Raw genomic sequence first — 20,612 nt, forward strand, 5'->3', positions numbered from 1 at the left:
CAAATAAAAGTTATTGTGGGAAAAATCTCGCTTTTAATTGTGACAAATCCGAGATAATCTTTTGAAAAATGTGTATTAGAATTTAATAAAAACTGAAAAAACAAAGAGTTATTAGAATGAGTTGGAAATGGAATAAAAGAATAATATGATTGTTAATTTTTTTCTCTTTATTGTTTATTTCATCTTTAATAATTTTCCAATGAGTTTAATCAAAGTCCAGCTTCCGCAACAAGTTCCTTCTGTTTCTCTGTTAAATCTTCAGGGAAAGTGATTTCAAAACGGATTATTAAATCACCTTTCTTTGACTCTTTTGCTTTTGGAGAGGGTGATGTCGAGGAGGAAGCAGTTGGAAGAGGAGAGAAAGCGAGTGACGATGTGGATGGAGGTGCTTGATGCATAGGCATTCCTTCTCCTTTCACAATTTGTGTGTAGCCAGGACTTTGGTTTTGAAATGGAGGTGCAATAAAATTCAGATAAAAGTTGGTGATTGCAAATGTTTTCGGTTCGATAAGATAAATCACAAAGAATTATTATGAACTTTGAAATAATAAGTATCAATAACAAACTGTATAATTTCATTGACTGGAATGCTCAAAATGCGCTTGTCCAGAGTGGTCTGTTCAAATGTGGAGAGAACAAAAATGTCACAAATTTTAAAAAGAAAGTTTTCATGTATATTCAATTAAAAAAAATTTTTTTAAGGATATTCTTCAGAAAAATCATCAAACCACTTTAACAATTGTTCCTAGCAATGCTTGTCCTAAAGTAACATTTGCTGTGTAAATCAAATCACTATCTTTTCTTTTGAATAATGGATGCTTTTTTTCAGTTATCCTAAAGATGACATCTCCCTGAATTTCGTTTTGAGCAACGTTTCCAACGCCTGGGAATACAACTTCATCTCCAAGCTTCATGCCCTTTTTAATGTGAATTGTTGCTGTTTCTTTCTCGGTTTTTGTTGTGATACCATCGGCTTGAAGAATCTGAAATGAAATTTTTAGAACACAAATATTTTGTATTTTTTCAAAGTATCAGAGATAAAAATTGTTTCGAATGTTATCAGTTTTGTTGAAAAATGATTGTTACCTGCTTTTCATAATCAACACGTCGAGTCGCACCAAGATAAAGTTCCTCCAAAGAACAAGCAAGATCATGCTAGAGAGAAACATGTGAAACAAAAATTTTTGATAATTGAAAATAAAATTCAAACAATAACAGGTTTTGCTTTCTCTTTGGATGGAGGGATTGACATTTGTGCGAATTCTGTAAAAATACCCTTTGCTTCTGATGGAGTAACTTGTGAAAAATCTTTAAAGAAAAAAACATAAATTATTTATTGCATTATTTGCAAGAATATAGACGTACCAAAAAATTCTGTAAAAGGATTCCTGCCGAATGCATCTCTAAAGACTTCGTCCGGATCACTAATAAACTGATAATCTCCTCCAACCTTTTCTGAATTGTTACAAATTCAAGTTTTCAAATGAATGAAATGAAAATGAAAATGTATACCTCCTCTTTCATTTGAAGCTCCTTTTTTCAATCCAGTGATTCCATATTGATCATAGATCACTCTGTATCTTGCTAAAAAAAAAGCATTTCAAATTTGAAATTTTCATAAACCTTAAACATGAAGACTACAAGCTAAAAAAATAACCTTGACTTAAAACTTCATATGCTTCAGTCACTTCTCTATACTTTGTAATTGCTTCAGAACGGTTATCTGCATGAAGGGAAGGATGCCATTTTTGAGCAAGTTCTTTATACCTAAACGGTGCGAATGAAAATATACCAACTCAGCAATGCAAATTCAAACTTCCTTTTTATAGTGGCAACATCTGCATCTCGTGTAACTTCAAGAATTTGATAATAATCCATGAAAATACTTTATTAAACGGGCAACCATTATGAAAATATTTCGAATTTCTCTCCTCTTTATTCAAAAAGAAAGATAAAAAAAATTAGCTTTTGATTCACGATGAAGTCTCGAAAAGAATGAAAAACTCAAATGAAATGAACCATAATGATTAGTTTATTAAGGAAATTGCTATTTTGCTTGATTAACAAAAAGGAAAGCGTTTATTTATAGAAAAACATCAAAATGGATTGCTTCAAATTTGCGCGAGATTCTCTTGAAGCAATCTTTGAAAACACACTTAAAGAGTATTCATTTTTTACAAATCTATCTTGTAAATATCATTGAATCTGACACATTTTTGCGTAGGCACAAGGATGCGCCCATTGTCTTATTCACAGATCTTCACACACGAAACATTGTGTATCTTCTTTTTACTAACAAAGAACTTCTACAATTTTCCATCATTGGAGTTTTGCAGTTGGAAGATAACTTTGACACTGAAAAACAACAACCAAAACCATTTTTTTTCACTCAGTGTAGCGCTCTTGTGTTTTTTGTACCATGTGAATCAACAATCTTGGATTTAACTTTTCTTTTAAAAAAGCCATCATTTCTTCAATTCTATTTGTGTTTGATTTTAATGAATTGATTTTTGTGTTTCTTTTGAATGAATTCTTTGTGCATTTAGATAGCTTTATGAATTTAGAGAATGATGAGTTGTTAAACACACTAGCAATGGCCGATGAGCATAAACTTGTTCAGACTATTGAATCAATAAATCTTGGCTTCACACCTCGTGATACAAATCTTTTCACAATATTTCCGCCATTTACATCATCTCAAGCATTAGATGTCGATGAAAGTCAACCAGAGCCCGCAGACAACGACAAAGGAGGGATATTGGATTTTTTGAAGAAGAAAGAATCAAAAGGAATCAATTCAAGTGAAAGAGGAAAAAAACGAGAAGGAAAAGCTTCAGTGTTTCAAATGTACAGCAATGAAAAGACGCAGCATGAGCTTGCTCTAATGTGTGTACCAGGAAAATGGGTATGACTTGTTGAATATGATTTTTGAGACTTTAATAGTCCATGGTAACATTCTTTTATGAAAATACCATTTCGATATTTCTTCGTCTTACAGATGCAATTTGGCACAAAGCCTCTTGTCGAATGGATTTCACGAGGCATTCTTTCGATGATTTTGGCACTTCCCATTAGCAATCCGCTTCAAGAAGTGGTTATACGATCATCAAGTGGATCGCTTATTACTCAAAGCATTGGTGTTGAGCTGAATCTCCAATTGAAGACAATGTTCACTTCAAGTCAGATGAGAGAATTGTATGGAATTCCACCAGCTGGCATTCAAAGTTCGTCATCAGCATCTGCCTCTTCGGGAACAGCAAGAGGAACACACCAACGCACTTCTTCATCTTCTCAAATATCCTATTCATCTTCTTCTTCCTCTTCTTCTGCTTCTTCAGAACCTCCTTCGACTGTCATATTGATTCTAGACAGAAGAGAAGATCCTGTCACACCTCTTCTGTTCCAGTGGTCGTATGCAGCGATGGTACATCAGCAGCTTCGGATAGGCGAAGATGGCACAATTATTGTTCCTGCCCCATCTGGCAAGACTCCAATAGCTCCTTCACTTTCTTCTTCCTCTTCCTCCTCCTCCTCCTCATCATCATCATCATCATCTTCTTCTTCTTCAATGCATCCAATACAGAAGCATCTCCTCTCTCCATTGTATGATCCATACTATGCTTCCATGAGATGGCAGGACTATGGACAGTTCAGTGAAAGCATTGCACAGAATGTGGGTGAGTTGCAGCAGCTGGAGAAGGAGAAGAAAGAGGCGCGCACACCTGAGCAGCTGAGAGACTTTGGTTTGTTGGCACTTTTGTGGATGATTGAATAGAGAGAGAGAGAGAGAGAGAGAGAGAGAGAGAGAGAGAGAGAGAGAGAGAGAGAGAGAGAGAGAGAGAGAGAGAGAAAGAGAAAGAGAGAGAGAGAAGAGAGAAGAGAGAGAGAGATTTATGAATGAATGAATGAATGACTAGAAATCATTTTGAACAAAATTATTTCACATTTTTATCTTATGTCTCATCGATGTTTGAATTTGTGCTTACTTCTCAATGATGACATTTGCACATTTTTGTTTTGAAATGCAGTGAAAAAACTGTCAACACGTTTGCTTTTGCCAAACATTGTGCCAATTCATGCAAAGATCTCTTCATCCATCATGGAATATGTGCAGAATGAACATTACTGGGAAGTTTGTTTCTTTGTTCTGATGAATAAAAATAATTGCATATTGTTCTCTTCTTCTGTTGCTTCTTTTTCTGCTTCTTGTTCTTCACTCATTCTTTTATAATTCTTGTATTTTTATTTTATCTTTTCTTTCAATATCTTCATTATCTTCATTATCTTCATCATTTGTTCTTCTTTTTCTCTCACTTAGCTTGGCATCGTCGAGCAGAATCTTGCTCTTCCTTCGACTTCCTTCAACAACAACAGCAAAGCTGTGAGAGAGACTTATGTCTCGCCAAATTATTCCCCCTTTGCCAAAATGGTTGTTCTTGCGCTGTTTGCACTGAGATATCAGACTGAAAAGCAGAAGGACATGGAGAAAGTTCTGTGGTTTGAGTTTATCTTCTCATTGAAACAGATGTGTTATTATTATGTCTTTTCTTATCTTTTCTAATCTGATCTATTCTGTTCTTTTTTCTTGTTACAAACTGAACAAAATATTTTGACATATTTCTTCTCTTATTCATTAAATTCCATAATCAAACATCTCTTCATCAAATAAACTTTTTTGTCATTTTTTTTTATCTGGCGACAATTTGAATGCTTTGCAGCTCTCTTCTGAATGACACTCCACTTTATGTTGACAGGAAATACCCTCCTCTGACAATTGTATGACATCTCATTCATTCTTTTATTGCTTCTATTTCATCTCTCTTTTTTTTCCTTATTTATCTTTTTCTCTTTTGTGTATTAATCACATTTTTATTCATTTTTTCAATGCTTCTGTCAATTTCAGAGCGACATCTTCCGTTTCACCAGCTTTTACAGCAGTTCTTTTCGCTCATCTTCTCTTTTCCCTTCTGCCATTTCTCGAATTTTCAAAAAAGCTCGCTCAATCTCTTTGCTTGCCAACCCTTCCTCCTCCACTTCACCTTCATCTTCACCCCGTTTGCTCCATTTTTCTTTTTTTTATTGTTATTTCATTAATAATTCATTTTTTCTATTATTTGCTTTGTTTTTTTCAATACTTGCGGCAATTGTTCTTCTCAATGAAATGTTCTCTCTCTCTCTCTCTCTCTCTCTCTCTCTCTCTCTCTCTCTCTCTCTCTCTCTCTTTCTTTCTTTCTTTCTTTCTTTCTTTCTTTCTTTCTTTCTTTCTTTCTTTCTTTCTTTCTTTCTTTCTCTCTCTCTCTCTCTCTCTCTCTCTCTCTCTCTCTCTCTCTCTTTCTTTCTTTCTTTCTTTCTTTCTTTCTCTCTCTCTTTCTTTCTTTCTTTCTTTCTTTCTTTCTTTCTCTCTTTCTTTCTTTCTTTCTTTCTTTCTCTCTTTCTTTCTTTCTTTCTTTCTTTCTCTCTTTCTTTCTTTCTTTCTTTCTCTCTCTCTCTCTCTCTCTCTCTCTCTCTCTCTCTCTCTCTCTCTCAATATTCATATTCTATTTCATTCTCTAATACTCAATCATCTTATTAATACCACTTTCATTCTCAAATAAAAATAATGTGGTGATATTTTATTTTATTTCTAACACTCATTTTCAGCGCCCATCCAGCGGGAAGAGAGTGACTATGCACAACACACCCCTCACTTCATCGCTGTCATCGAAGACGTCATCAAAAACTCTGTCAACAGCAAACAATATCCTCTTCTGGACGAGTCTCAGGCTAAAAGAGGGTTTGCTCTATGTTTCTTGCTTGCTTTCATATGAATTTCTTCTTTCTTTCTTCCTTTTCTTCCTTCTTTTGTCATATTCCTTTCCTCTGATATATCATTTTTTGCGTGAATTCTTTCTGTTAATTAGTCGTCCACAAAGAGTGATTGCATTCATTGTTGGTGGTGTCACTTATGCCGAGTCGCGAGCATTGGCTCTTTTGGCACAAGATTATCAACAGTCTGCAAAAGCTTCAACCCCAACTCCTTCTTCTTCTTCTTCTTCTTCTTCTTCTTCGAGTGATCAATCACTTATATGTGATCTTATCATTGGAGGTACATCAGTTCTCCAAAGAGAAGATATTTTTGGGATGGTGGGAGCAAACGTAGAAATAGAAGAATTTTCAGCCTGACATCTATCGTACAAATAAATTTTTTCGTTTCATATATTATATTTATCTTTCCTTTTTTTTTAAAATAAGATTTTTTTTGATTGCATTTTATTTGAAATTTTGGGAATTTTGATTAATGTGAATAAATATTATTTATGGGTAAAAAATTCTGTTTGACATTTGCTTCATAACGTTTAAAAAATGCATTCAATATTGAGCATATTCTCGTTGTTATTTGTAAGTTCTTTTGCAAACGAAGTGATTCTTTATGTTTCTCCTGATGGGAATGATTATGAAAATTGTGGAGAGGAAAATGATCCGTGCAAAAGTGTATTATTCACAACTAATAAAGTACCCAAAAATTATCTTGCGAAAATATCTCTAATTGAAGCCAATTATTATGAAGATCAGATTTTATTAGAAGATGCTTATTTTGTCTATACTTCGGTTACAACTAAATATTGTTTTCCTTCAATTACCAACAGCAACCCAAATGTTGAATACTTATTTACAATACATAATGCTGACTGCAACGTTTCTCGTTTAAGTGTCAATGCAACTTGGTCGGGAAATGATCAACCAAGATTATTTTCGTGCACAAACTCTTCTTTGATATTGGAATATGCAATCGTTTCTGTTCAAAGTTCTGATTATAAATTGGAATATTCTACATACAGCTCATTGATAGACCTGACTAATACAACCTTTTATACTATTTGTACAAATCTTATGACAACGTTGAAACAATCTGATATAACGCAATACGATGAAAGCTCCACGTGTTTGTGGTCAACGGGATATATAAATATGGTTGAAACCAATGCGACTTTTATCAATTCTACGATTTCGAATTATAATTTTGGTGGAATTAATGCTGCAAGTAGTTGTATTCAATTTAATGGATTTTTTTTCAATCAACAAAGCTTATTCCCAAAATATCCTACGCTTTTACGTACGTTAACTGGAACAAATACAAAGATTTCAGGAAGTAACGTTAGCACAAGTTCGAAGGCTGGAAACGTTGTGAATTTGTTATTTAATTTGGATAGTAATTGTGTGACGGATGATTTATTACATGATAATATGACTGCACTATATGGAACCGCACATTTAGAAAGAGTTGACTGCGCAATGGTGAAATCTGAAGACTATCAAGAAAAATTAAAATTAGATATTTCTGGTTCAGGTATTCTTCCATGTAAAATGGAAGCTTATCTTATCTATGACAATTTCACCGCTCACACTCAAAAAATTACTTCAATTGAAAGCTCTGAAAAGGCTTCAGTCATTGTGGATGATGAGAAATTTGGGCATGAATACAAAAAGTTCGTTGTTGTTTTAATTACACCGGGATGGAATGGTTCAAAACAGTATTCAAATGGTATATTTATTGATTTGGGAGCTGAAGGTCCGTATGAAAATGGGACTATTATCGATGATGCACAGAACACAACCAAGCGCGACCCACCTCAAAATACAACTGATACCTCCAAAAACGTCACGGAGGAGAGTAGCTCTCCTTCTAAAGCAAGAGGCACAAGCCAAATGACAATTATGATTATTGTTAGTGCATGTGTACTTGTAGTCGGTATGATCTGCAGTGCAGTTGTGGCTGCAATTGTTGTTGCAATCGTTTTCAAAAGAAGAAACAGGAGGAATGTTGCAAACGCACCTAGGAACATAAAATTGGATGCTGAAGCAAGTTCATTTGCTATTAATCTTTCTGATGAGCAAAAAGCTGTGTAATAATGAGATCACTGTATATTTTTATAGTTATGAGGTCACTTTGTTGCAAATGTTAATGTTACAAAGTGAAATAATAATATGAGATTTTTGTGAATGTTGTATGTTTTATAGCGAGAGCAACCTCAAGATGAGAGATGCTTTCCTTCAATATTATATTTTTTACGTTTTATTTGTTTCGAGTGATGAATATGTATTTTTGTTATTTTTTTTTCCTCATTTTCATTTGAACGTTTCTGTTATGTATTAAAATTCTGTGAGCAAAATATCAGTGGGAAATTCTTTTTTAAGTGACCAAAGTTCTGAAAAATCTTTCAGAGAATAATGGTTAAATTCAATTGGAAAGAGTTGGAAAAATACTTTAAATTTTTTAATGATTCCGAAAAATAACTGTTATTAATCCATTGGATATCATTTATTGATTAAATAGGGATAATGTGTAATGATAAATAGTCATAAGAGAAGCAATGTGTCTGAAAACTGCATATCATAAATAATCCAAAGCGAAATGATAAAAACTTACTCATACAAACAGCACCCCATTCAACTGAATAGTTCTCTTTACTCTTCACTCACTAAAACAAACTAAAAACATAAAACTTGCTTCTTTTTGTTCTCTTTGTGCATCTTCATTCTTGAATAACACAAAAATTTAACAAAACATATCCAAAACATTTTCCTGCTTCAAATTCGCCTCCTCTTCACTTTCTTCTTCCACCACTCGCTCTCATTTTTTGATTCTTTATGCGAGCTTCTCCTTCTCGTTGCTCTCGAAGTCGAGGTTGTTCCTTTCTTCCTCATCAATCAATTCTTTGAAACTCAATGGCTCAAAGTCTCTTCCAGTTGCCTTGTAAAACTTGTTCTGCAGCTCCACCCAGTGCAACCTCAGGCAATGCAAAAAGGCTGACAGACCTTCCATCGCCAGCAGAATACCAATCGTCGCCACCAGCCACACCGCCACACCCAGCGCTGCTCCGAAGAAGCCAGCAATTTCGCCTGCTTTGATCATTCCGTAGTCGAAGAAGACCTCCGCCAGCTGTCCGTGTGCCAGTGAAAGCGCCCAGAGACGGAGGTAGGAGGCTGTGTTACTCACGCACGAGAGAGAGAACTCGATGGTCTCAATCATCTGGTGCACACACATCTCGCCAATGTTGAACTCTTCCTCTTCGTCATCGTCTTCGCCTTCTGCTGCACGTGAGGCTGCTGCAGATGATCCAATCGAAGACGAAGATGATGCACTCTGCGACACTTCGTTTGTGGCTGCTGTTGAAGAAGCAGAAGCAGAAGCAGACAAGTTGCCTGGCTTCGCTCCATCAAGCGATTCGTATCCGCCAGAAGCTGCTTGTGCCTTCTTTGCTTTGCCTTCTTTGATGTGCTGATAGATCAAAATGGCTGGCTTGGGAATGAGCATCCATGGAATGGAGATCACAATCAACAGAAGCAGGAACCGCTGCACCTGGTCTTGTCCTGGATAGAGCTTCTCATTTGGCGGAATGTCTTCGTTGAAGGCGAGAAACATGTTGATCATCGTTCGGATGAGCATAGGAGCAGTCTGCGGGTCCTTCGCAAACAGCCACTTGTAGATGATCATGAAGTCCATGTATCCGAACATGGCTGTCATCAGAATGATCTGAGGGATAAACTCACAATACAAGTTGACTTTGTTCTTGAAATACACATCGTTTGCACCTTTGAAGAGGATTCCCACAATCATGTGTGCGACGCCAATGATGACAGACAGTTTCATCTTGATTGAATTAGAGAAGATCAGATTGTTTGTGCATTGACGCCAAATCTGATAAAAAGATAAAAATATATTTGGGTATGGTTCAAGATAAATATGGAAAAAAAAATATTTTTCCAAAATTAAAGATTTATTATAATAATAGGCAAATAACACACTGGATCGAATCCTAAGAAGTATGTGTATTTCTTCTGGCAGACGTTCGTTTCTGGGTCGCAGTCGTACGAAGAGCCGAAGAAGTTCATTGAGAGCGAGAAGCATTCGTTGTACATCAGCCCTGTGAAGACTGCCCAGAGGCCCATAAACACAAGCATGTACCGCCCGACATAGAGATACTCAACCAGATCGTTCATTCCCTTCCCCATTTTCTTTTCAAATAGCACAAAGAACAGCCCCACCAGAAACAGGAGGATGCCATGGCCAAAGTCCCCAAACATAATTGCAAACAGGAACGGGAACGTGACAAATGTGATCATTCCTGGATTCACCTCGCGGTAGTCGGCTGTTCCGTACGCATTCACAATCGCCTGGAACGCCTGTGTCACTTTTGTTGTCCGGATGAATGTGGGCGGAGGACGTGAGCGTCTCTTTCGCATCTCTCTCCGCTTTCGCTCAGCAACAGCTGCATCCAAATGTGCAATGGCAAGAGGCCTTTCGTCTTCTTCTCCATCGACCATTGGCGCAACCACTGTCACTTCATCTCCTTCTGTCAGCCCAACAGGCACTGTGTTCTCAACATCTACCATCTTCCCATTCTCTGCATGGGACTTGATGATGTGGGCAATGGATGGCACTGACGACGACGATGCAATAGAAGCTCTGTGAAGAGCATCCTGCAGATCAGACAAGGAGCGTGTAGGAACCCATCCTTCGCCGACAAGGCATTTGGAGATGGTGTCATTAGAGAATTTGTTCAGTGTGTGGAAGAGCTGCTTCTCGCTGATCACAAACGCTGTCCACTGATTCAAGTCGCGACGGATGTGGTCGAGTAATTCGTTCAGTGTGGCTTCTGTTTTGTTGATCACAGTTTTGATATCAGCCAGACGTGCTTCGATTTCTGTCAGCATCGCTTCTCTTTCAGCCTCACTCTCTCTGATTGTGTACACAGACGCAGAAAGAGATTCAGCAATTCGGATAATCCTGTTTCTTGTGAATTCTCCACTGAAGAATACAACAAACACTTCCTTGTCAATTGGATTGCTCTAATAAAGAAAAGTACCACAAATAAACAATTTTTTTATGATAATAATAATAAGTAACAACAAACAGAGCTTGCGTCGAGAGTTTTCTCTTCAATTGGGACTGTATTGACAAAAACGTTTCCTCTTGTAACAACATAGCACATCCTTTGGAATGTTTCGATCTTTGTTTTTGGAATAACTCCAGCGATAAAGCTACGTTAAAAAAAGAAAGAAAGAAAAATTAATTATTTTGTGTATTGAAATTATGCAAACCCTATTTTAACATTCATAGCAGAACTACTTGTTGATTGGTAGGCCAGTGGTTGTTTGTCTGTTTCAAGAATAGGTTGTTTATCGAAGAAGCCTGCTCCAAGTTTTAGCACATGTCTGAGTTCGATCAGTTCGTTTTCATGTCGCTTAAATGCTTCCAGATTGATATTATGTTCACGAAGTTGAGTATCGATATCTTCAAATTGAGCTTCGAGATCAGAAAAAGAAAATTGCTGCAATGTCGAATCATCAACAACTTCAAGACGTGCGCGAACAACTTGAGCACGGAAATATCGCAGATGGCGCTGCATCTCATCACAACGTTTAATTTCTCCAATGAACTCCCTTTTGTTTGAGTTCAGGGAGGGATTCATATCTTCAAAATGCACAATTCCAAGTTTTCCTAATTCGTGTATGGTTTGATATGCTAGAGTTGCAAAATATCAAACAAGAAAATTTGAACCAGTTTTCATGCAAATTACAAAAAGAAAACAAGTAACCTGCTTCTCTTGGAAACACAAATTGAAGATAATCCATTGGTTCGCTACGGAACATATGGATTTCTTGACCTGTGGTGTCCTTGAAGCGAGACATGAAATCAGACATTTTCACAAAGATCAATACGCCCATTCATTTCTGTCAAAATTTTTATTTGTTCAGAAGATGAGCTCTGCTTATCAAAAGGCTGGAAATTCACCTTTGGACCAACGTCTTACAACAATACAGTTGCGTATAAAGGATCTATTGAACGATATACAGAATCTAAATTCGTTTGATTTTTGATAATTTTGAATAAGCTTTTAAAGAAGTAATACTTGAACGTACTTCTAAATTTCTTTAATTGCAGTAAAAGTCCAAACATTGAAGAAGTTAAGCAATCAATAATGTCTAGGTTAAGGCAATATGGTTTGATATTTTTTTTCTTGAGATCAAAACTTAACGTTTCCGATTTTTTGAAAGAAACTGAATTAAGCAGACTCAGAGCAGATGTCAAAGGAAAAGGAAACTTACAAATGAGATTTGATCAAATTCAGCAATCATTTTCCTCGGCCCAGAAAGCATATGACAACAAGATCCAAATTCTGGCGAAGCGTGAAGCCAAAGGTGGAATGAATACAGCCATAAAATATGGAATGACACAGTATATATCGATATAATTTTTATAAAAAATTATTGATATATTTTTCCTAAAATATTTATTGCAGAGAAGAAATAGCTGCTCAAAAGGCACAGTATGATTTTTCTTTTCTTGAACAATTTTCCAGACTTTCAATTCAATAATGTTCTTAGACAGGAACAAGAAGCAATGATGCAGCAACAAGCTAATTATCAAGCATCTATACTTGAAGATAGAGAAAAGCAGTTTAAAGAAATTCATGTTTGAAAAAATCTGTTTATTTGCATTCTTTTATATTAAAACATTATTAATTTGTAAAAAAATTTAACAGAGGGATATTGTTCTTGTTAGAGAAGCCACACAAGATATGAATCAAATGCTTAACGAGCAAACCGAACAACTTTGTTTGTTATTTTAAAAGTAATTTTGTAATTGACTTTAAAATATGAATATTATTTATTTTAAAAAATGTTATTAATATACGATAAATGTTTTTAACAATGCCTGTTTAACTTATGCTAGTGCTTGCAAGTGATAATTCATACAAAGCATCGCAGAATGTTGAAGCTGGGGTGACTGAACTGAAAAAAGCTGACAAATACGATAGAAAGTCGAGAAGGAAGCTGTGCATTCTTCTTCTGATTGTTGTCTTGGTTGTTGTTGCAGTTGCCTTGATTGTCTTTTTCACAGTCAGGAAAAAGTAAATAATATAATTCCAATTCTGAGTGTTTCATTGTTTTCAGTAGTTTTTTTACATTTGCGTTCATTGTTTATTACTATATCATCTGTTTTCATTAACTGCCATATCTTTATCTTTGCAACTCTTCTGTCTCACTTCATAATTCTCTCCCACACAAAATGACTATCTGTCGTTGGTGTTGGAGTTTATGTGTTCCTCTGATTTCTTCACATTTAAAGAAGTTTTTTTTATCTTATTATAATCACTCTTTTTAATATTTAATTTTCAACTTTCTTCTTTGTTTTGAGATTTCATTGTATAAATTGAAACAAAACTTGAATGAATCATAACAATACAAGGCATTTTTTAATTGTTAATCAGTGGTAGCTTGTATTAAGCAAGGAAACTTTATAATGATAATAAACTATGTGCAAAATGATATCATAGACACACTTTTAGTCGATGTGATAAACTAACAAATGGGATGTTATTTTTTGCTTTATGAATTTTGTTCCGCTCAATTTATTCTTTTATTTTTCTCAATTTTATTCATTTTCTTCATTGTTATTAATGGGAATGAAAGACTTGTAATGATTCAATGTGGAATCAATTTTTATCTAACAGTTGTTTTTTTTCAAAAAATCCAAAAAATTTTCCCTTTTTGTTTCTTTAAAAAGAATAAAATAAAGAATAATTTATATATTTTCCTTATTTTATTTCTATTGATTTATTCTGATTCTTTTTGTTAATAACATGGGGAAAAGTACAAACTTTCAAGCTTTTTGTGCACAAAGCATGAAAAAATTGATTCACTTATAACATTATTTAACTTTCAGAGATTTCAAAATAAATTTGATTTTCGTATCCGTATATTAACGTAATTGATATAATAATATTGTGTTTTGTGATATCAAACGTTTTTCAAAAAATGAACCCATTTTTTTCGAATTTTTGGATCACAAAAAGTTCATCTGATGTGCATGATTTTTCAATGAAAATGCCTGAAGTTTAATATTTTTCTTCTCATTATTATTGCAAAATTTTTTGACGAATTTCTCTTTTGATTGTTGATTCGTTACAAAAAATATGAACAAAAAAGTTCATTTCATTCGAATAAAAATAAGGATTCATAACAATACTCACCAAAGTTAATGATACCTGTTTATTCAATATGAAAATCTTATTTTTTTAGAAAACAGTATATATTTTCGAAAGATATCATTTATAGTCACTTTCCAAATAGGCAGACGCTTTCTAAATGACCGGACAGTGCCCTTTTCTCAGCAGCTAATGATTGTTGAATTAAGAGCTTTTCCCACATCGCTTGTCAGGTGAATATAAGTACATGCAGTTTGCCAAGAATGAAGAATTCTTGTGCATTCATTTTTTCAAAATTAATTTTGTTTTTCGGAGAATTTCGGAAAAACTAATTACTCCGTGTTTCTCTGATAAACAAAATTAATTTTGAAAAAATGAATGCACAAGAATTCTTCATTCTTGGCAAACTGCATGTACTTATATTCACCTGACAAGCGATGTGGGAAAAGCTCTTAATTCAACAATCATTAGCTGCTGAGAAAAGGGCACTGTCCGGCCATTTAGAAAGCGTCTGCCTATTTGGAAAGTGACTATATACTGTTTTTTGTTATGTTTTAAAAATTGACACATTTTAAATCCGAATTTTTTATCTCAAGTCGAAGTAAAAATTATGAAATTTTTGAAAAGGAAAATTCAATAGAAAGAGAAATGCATATTCATGAAATTGAATGTTGATTCTAATCATGAACATAAGATTCAAAATATTCTTTGAAAGAATATTGTATGTGTTGATAAAGGTGTATTCTTTCAATAACTCTGGACAGTGTCGTTATCACAACAACTGTTGATCATTTAAATTATATGATTTTTTCTATTATTTCATCAATGAATCCAAACTTATATGAATTGTTTAATCTTTCATCCAACAAAAGAAAAAAAAATTCAATAAAGAATATATATTATATTCATAGAAACACAAAGTGTCATGCTTCACAGGAAATTGAAAATGTTTTTTCAAATGTCTAATTTGCATGATGTTTCATTACTGTTTGCAACAGAAGTTTGTGTTTATTAAGGGAATAACAGAGTTATTTGTCAAAAAAATGAAACTTTCAATGGTCGTTGCGATAATGTCACTGTCCACAGTTTTCAAAAGTATCTGCCATTATTAACACTAATTTTATAAATGAAATGACAGATTATTTGCACAAACAGAATGAAAATTTAAACTCAAATCAATTTTGAAAAAAGAATAATTTCTATAAATCATGATTATTTCACTTATTTTTATTGTATTTATCATATTCATTGATAAGCCAATTTAGAACTAAATTGAGTGGTTGCAATTAATTGTAATTTTCTTGATGATTTTGAATTAAAATAACTCAAAAAATATTCAAAATAAAAATGGATTTCAATTATATTCTATTTTATCATTTGCAAATACTGCAAATAACGCAAAAAATTCTATCAAAATTTGTAGAATATTATTTAGAATTTAATGAATTGTTTCTATTCATTTTTTTAACAATTTTATTGCTTACGAGAATTAAAAGAAGGTAAAGCAAAAGATGCAAAACTTGAAAGAGAAGGAGGAGGTGGAGGAGGAGGAAGAGGAAGAGAGGAAACAGAGCGAGAGACGGTTGCCTCAGACAAATTGCAATTTGGATTAGGAATAGAAGAAGAAGAATGAAGATGATTTTGAATACCAGATGATTGAAATGCCAGATGTTCAGTTTCAAACAAAGGAGGATTTTGTGAAGTGGAAGACGAGGAATCAAAAGAACGAATGGAAGAATTTGGTAAAGGAGTTACGTGAAAGCGTTGTTGCGCCAGTTCTACTGATAAGTCAGCTAAAAGATGCTGTTGAGGTAATTTTGATTGAATTGAAGAAATGTTTGAATCAACAAAATTTGACAAACTTTCGTTTTGAAATCGAAGTGATGCTGAAGAAGAAGGCAAAGAATTGCGAAATGGTTGATAATTTGTTGAACTGATCTGATTAGACAAGGCAACATTTGAAGTTGCGGAAGAAGGAGAAAGAAGACTTTGAAGAGGCAAATAAAATTCTTTTTGAAATGAAAAAGATTGTGAAAACGGTAAAGTTATATCTCTCGAAATTGTACGTTCAGAAGATGAAGAAGCCGAAAAAGAAGGATTGAAAGAATTTGAAGATGAACCAAAGACTGGTTGGTCGAAGCTGCGATATTCGCCTAATTGTTGATTTGGCTGAATATGCACTTGGCGTTCTTGTGGCAGAAGTGTTTGAGTTTGAGATTGTTGCGAAGAAACCAAGTCAGATGAAGAAGGATTGAATGAATGATAAGACAGCTTGTTGAATGAAGGCAACAATTGCTGAGAATACAGCTGAGAGCTGTCCGGTTGAGAAGAAGGGAGAGAAGAAGGTATTGAAGAAAATGACAAATCAGATGAAGAATGAGAAAGAGCAGGCGGAGAAGGCGAAAAAGTGGGAGAAGGATAAGACGGAGAAGAGGAGTGATCAGTTATATTTTGAGGAAATGAATTGAAAGTGTCACGCTGACTGTAGCTATTGAATGAGTTGCTATTCGATCTGTATTGCTGTGAATCAAAGTTTCTTTGAGAAGGAGAAGGATAATCAAGTGGAAGCGAAGGAGATGATGAAGGAGAAAATGAAGATGAAGGCAAAGGAGAAGGAGAAAACGACTGAAGAGGAAGTGGAACTTGAGGTGCATAAGAAGGAGAGTGTGACTGAGTTGATGATTGACGAGGCATTGGAAATGAAGGCGGAAAAGAAGAAATATTTGAAGGCTGGTCTGGTATCATGTTAACCGGATTAATTTGTGGATTCTCAAATTGTGGAGGAATACTGAAATTCTGAGTCGAATTCAAAGGCAACGGAATATTATAAACAGATTTCTGACTAATGAGAGGAGTGATGAATGAAGAAGTAGGAGGGAATGAAGAAGACGGAGAAATGTTTTGTGCGGAAGAATAATTCTGATTGTAATACTGAGATCGATATGTTGATGAATTTGACATTGGCCCATAGCGATTGATATATCGCCCTCTTCCTCGAAAAGTTTGCTGTCTGTAAGGTCTTCTGAAATACCTTGGATTTGGAGTATTCCGAATATACGAGTAAGAAGAAGAAGAAGAAGAAGGAAGAGGAGGAAAATTCAATGGATAAGAAGAATTTGAAGGAAGTGATGATTGATAATACTGTCTTTGTCCATTGAAGTTGCTTCGTCCATAATAACCACCAGGCAACTGAGGAGGTTTGCCAGGAAAAGGCAGGAAGGATTTGGCTGTTGGATACGGTGACACAACAGAAGAGCATTGATTGAGGACTGGCCGATGGTTCTCAGAGATCAGCTTGCACCACGACTTCAGAAAGAGGCGGAGCGAATGATTTGAGGCTGATGAAAGAAAAGTGTCTGACTGAAAAGATGAAGAAGACGAAGAAAATAATGACAAAGAAGAAGGTGCAGTAGACGAACTATCCTTTGGTTTAGGGATGTCTAATGAAGGAGATTGTAATGGAGATGGCGGGGATGAAATATCATTTGAAGAAGAAGAAGAAGAAGAATCATTTGCCTTTGGTTCTGATTCTGGCTTTTTTGATTTTTCTTCACTTTCATTTTCTTCCACTTCTTTTTTCTCTTTTCCATCTTTCACCGAAGCTGGTTCGGAGGCTGAATCTTTTTCGTCTAACACATTCTTAGATATTAACGAAGATGTTGATGCGGCTGAAAATGAGGAAAAGAAAGGAAAAGGAAACACATCTGCTATTTTTTTTGGTAAGGATTGTGCCTTTGTAGATTCAGCAGTCGAATTACCAGAAGAAACTGAATATGAACTAATTGTTGATGTTGTTTCATTTGCCTTCCCATCACTTGAAGCATCAGAATGAGAGCTCATAGAATTAGTCATCAAATCAGAGTCATCTTTCTTCTCTTCATCCATCTTTTTTGTTTCAATCTCATTGTCTGCACCATCAACCTTTTCAATCTCTTCTTCTTTCTCATTCTCTTCTTCCTTCTCTGTTTTCTCATTCTCCTCTTCTTTTGCCATCATCCTCTCTGACAGCATCTTCTTCACATCCTCAAACCACTCCTTGTGTATCAACGCAAAGTCCACCAGTGCATACATCGCAGGCTCAGCCACAATCTCCTCTTGTTTCTGTGACAATTCCCGCAAAAGTGAGTGAATAGGCCCAAAATACGGATTTTTCTTGTGCAGATAGAACGACAGCTTGCCATATGTCAGAATGACACTCACTTTGACAAGCGCTGCAATTCGTCTGTCTGCAATGAGGAACGCGAAAATCGAAGTCAGCTGCTCCCACCAGCGGTCAGGGTTGGAGCGGAGGAGAAGCGAAAGTGCCTGTGCTGCGCCATATTGGACGAGGAATGTCTCTTCGTCTTTCCACTGCTGTGTCTGGTGCTCGGTCAAAGACGGTGAAAAGAGAGAGGCTGAAATAGAAGCTTCAGAGCTGTCTGGAAGAAGGTCGATGTCAAAGCCGAGGCGTCGGCAGGAGGAGTAGTACATCGAAGGAGACGTGGAGAAAAATAATGAAGAGTTGGTAGAACCTGACGAAGAACCTGTTAAAGGATCAGGATGTTGAGACAAACGTGAAGAAGAGTTTGATGAAAGAGAAAGAGCAGAGTCTTCTTCCAGCATCTGCTTTAGCTTCTTTCGTATTTCTGCTTCCAAAGGCGAATGCGAATGCTGACGAGGAGAAGTTAGCAGACGAGAATTCGATGGTTCTATTGAATCAGAATGTCCCTCTGGTTGAAGATTATCTTTTGACTTTGTCTGAAATTGCCTTTGAACATTGTTATTTTTTAATTGAATGTCTTCTTCTTCTGTTTCACTGTGCTTCCGCTTTGTCGCTTTTGAAGAATCTTCTTCAACAGATTCTGAAGTCGAAGAAGGTGACAACACAACCTGCTGATCATATTGAGGCAGATTTTCTTGTGTTTTGTCTGAGCATAATTCAACTTTGCTTCCATCACTTTCATTTGTCAAATCAATATCTTTGGATTCATTTTGTGTTTCAGTACACTTATTAGCATCACAACCTGCATTGTTTTTGTTTGTTTGATCTTCAACATTGTAAACATGATTTTTGAATGCGATTGTTTTCATAGTTTCGTTCAATTCGCCTTTTTCTGAAGAAGATTCGTTGATATGGAGATTGTCCCTATCACTTGCATCTGCCAAATTCAATTGTCGATTTTCTTCAATTCCACTTTTTGTGCTTACATTTTCATCCTTTTCAATTTCCTCCATAATCTCACCTTCTTCTCCAATGACATCCATTGCAATCTCTTCGTCTATATTAACAACAACACCTTCAACATCAACGGCATCTTCAGCTTCATCATCATCATCATCTTCTTCTTCAAGTTCACCCTCTTCTCCTTCCTCTTCTTCCTCTTCATCTTTCGGAGCTGGTGCGAACAAATCATCCACCTGAGACGCATCTATTGTTGTTGCGCTGTGTGAGAAATGCAATGAAATAGGAGCACAATCTGCTGCTGAACAACTCGTAGATGAGTCCATCTTCGTTTCTTGTGCATCATTTTTCACTTCTGTCAAATTTTCTTTGGAAGCATTTTCTTCTTTTTCACCGGAAGGCTCGTCAACTGCTTCTTTTGCTTCAGAACGCACAGCACATGGTTGCTTTATTTGCGATGAAGAAGACAAAGCAGAAGATGCTAATTGATCACTTTTCTCTGAGGTATTTCCAATTGTCTGTGCCATTTTTTGCTTGAATTGAGGAAATAAGTCTAATTTTGTTGTCCGAGATTTAACTTTGGTTTGTTCTGGTTGTGAAAAAGAAACGGATGCATCACGTTCATTTTCTAATATTTTTTCATCCAAAGAAGAATCTTTTGTGGAGTTTTGTTCAATGTTATTATCAGACTCAATTTCGCTCTCTTTCAATTCTCCAGATGGTATCGACTGCTCGTTGCTATTTACAGGCCCAATAGAAGTGTCAGAATTTCCTTCTTTTTCACAAATTTCACTTGCACCGTTATTTTTCTGTTTCCCATTTACATGATTACGTTTCATCTTCTCTTTTTCTCTTCTCTCTTTCATTCTTCTTTTCCTGCTAACCCACGAAAACCCGCACATTCTCTTCCTCTCTTTCCTCCTCTCTTCATACCTCCTATAAAGTCCTATGCCACCATCAAACAACATGTGCAATGACATCACATAACACAGCTGCTCCACCTTCCCATCGCCAACAACATCTCCCACAGGACAAGCGGCATGCCCAAGTGCCTTCACTCCTGCCCACCGTATTTTCCCATCTTCATCACGACAAGCCTCAATCCATCGAGGTAGCCAGCGCTGCCGCAGCGCAGCATTTGATTGCGCCATTCTTCCTGTGCCAATCAGCAGGCCCCATAGATTGCTGTTGTATGTCCGAGGATTCTGCAAACGAATTACAAACAAAAGGCACAAATAGAGATAAAAATATTTAAACATTATTCAATATAGATAATAATACTCGATAAAATCTCTCGAAAATGGGTTCAATATCGCACTGAAGCGAAGGATACATTCTTCCTAAATTATTCATAATTCACATTCAGAATAAAAAAAATCACAAAAAATAGTTACCAATTCTACTTAAAGCACAAAAGCACGCTTTACGCACATATTGACTCGTTTCATGCTCTCGATCACACATCTTTCAACAAACAT

General features: G+C 35.6%; 6 protein-coding genes across 6 annotated transcripts; 3 read left to right on the plus strand and 3 right to left on the minus strand.

Moving 5' to 3' along the window:
- Nucleotides 1–57: 57 nt before the first annotated feature.
- Nucleotides 58–1,878, minus strand: MONOS_12036 (putative DnaJ-like protein subfamily B member 13; the record flags this gene model as incomplete). Its single annotated transcript, XM_067864619.1, has 9 exons — nt 58–438; nt 567–616; nt 729–983; nt 1,087–1,155; nt 1,211–1,308; nt 1,366–1,455; nt 1,513–1,584; nt 1,658–1,767; nt 1,817–1,878. 9 exons carry the CDS (start codon nt 1,876–1,878, stop codon nt 210–212), a joined length of 1,035 nt encoding a protein of 344 aa, XP_067731470.1. The 3' UTR covers nt 58–209.
- Nucleotides 1,879–2,022: 144 nt separating this feature from the next.
- Nucleotides 2,023–6,308, plus strand: MONOS_12035 (Vacuolar protein sorting 45B (Vps45B)). The gene is made up of 10 exons (XM_067864618.1): nt 2,023–2,163; nt 2,225–2,487; nt 2,547–2,905; nt 2,999–3,743; nt 4,029–4,132; nt 4,319–4,497; nt 4,719–4,776; nt 4,904–5,054; nt 5,641–5,773; nt 5,901–6,308. Exons 1-10 carry the CDS (start codon nt 2,102–2,104, stop codon nt 6,160–6,162), a joined length of 2,316 nt encoding a protein of 771 aa, XP_067731471.1. The 5' UTR covers nt 2,023–2,101; the 3' UTR covers nt 6,163–6,308.
- Nucleotides 6,309–6,314: 6 nt separating this feature from the next.
- On the plus strand, nt 6,315–8,151 carry MONOS_12034 (uncharacterized protein). Its single transcript, XM_067864617.1, has one exon. It carries the CDS (start codon nt 6,343–6,345, stop codon nt 7,885–7,887), a length of 1,545 nt encoding a protein of 514 aa, XP_067731472.1. The 5' UTR covers nt 6,315–6,342; the 3' UTR covers nt 7,888–8,151.
- Nucleotides 8,152–8,303: 152 nt separating this feature from the next.
- On the minus strand, nt 8,304–11,709 carry MONOS_12033 (putative H+-ATPase subunit; the record flags this gene model as incomplete). Its single annotated transcript, XM_067864616.1, has 5 exons — nt 8,304–9,679; nt 9,787–10,830; nt 10,896–11,022; nt 11,083–11,506; nt 11,580–11,709. 5 exons carry the CDS (start codon nt 11,707–11,709, stop codon nt 8,627–8,629), a joined length of 2,778 nt encoding a protein of 925 aa, XP_067731473.1. The 3' UTR covers nt 8,304–8,626.
- Nucleotides 11,710–11,711: 2 nt separating this feature from the next.
- Nucleotides 11,712–13,226, plus strand: MONOS_12032 (Endosomal syntaxin B). Its single transcript, XM_067864615.1, has 7 exons — nt 11,712–11,849; nt 11,927–11,985; nt 12,040–12,220; nt 12,285–12,311; nt 12,370–12,457; nt 12,528–12,600; nt 12,719–13,226. Exons 1-7 carry the CDS (start codon nt 11,743–11,745, stop codon nt 12,898–12,900), a joined length of 717 nt encoding a protein of 238 aa, XP_067731474.1. The 5' UTR covers nt 11,712–11,742; the 3' UTR covers nt 12,901–13,226.
- A 2,220-nt stretch (nt 13,227–15,446) lies between these two features.
- Nucleotides 15,447–20,598, minus strand: MONOS_7518 (uncharacterized protein; the record flags this gene model as incomplete). The annotated part of the gene is made up of 3 exons (XM_067877850.1): nt 15,447–20,339; nt 20,416–20,474; nt 20,529–20,598. 3 exons carry the CDS (start codon nt 20,596–20,598, stop codon nt 15,447–15,449), a joined length of 5,022 nt encoding a protein of 1,673 aa, XP_067731475.1.
- Between the last annotated feature and the right edge of the window lie 14 nt (nt 20,599–20,612).

This window comes from Monocercomonoides exilis (assembly GCF_001643675.1).
Source record: "Monocercomonoides exilis strain PA203 chromosome Unknown scaffold11-1913109, whole genome shotgun sequence".
NCBI lineage: Eukaryota > Preaxostyla > Oxymonadida > Polymastigidae > Monocercomonoides > Monocercomonoides exilis.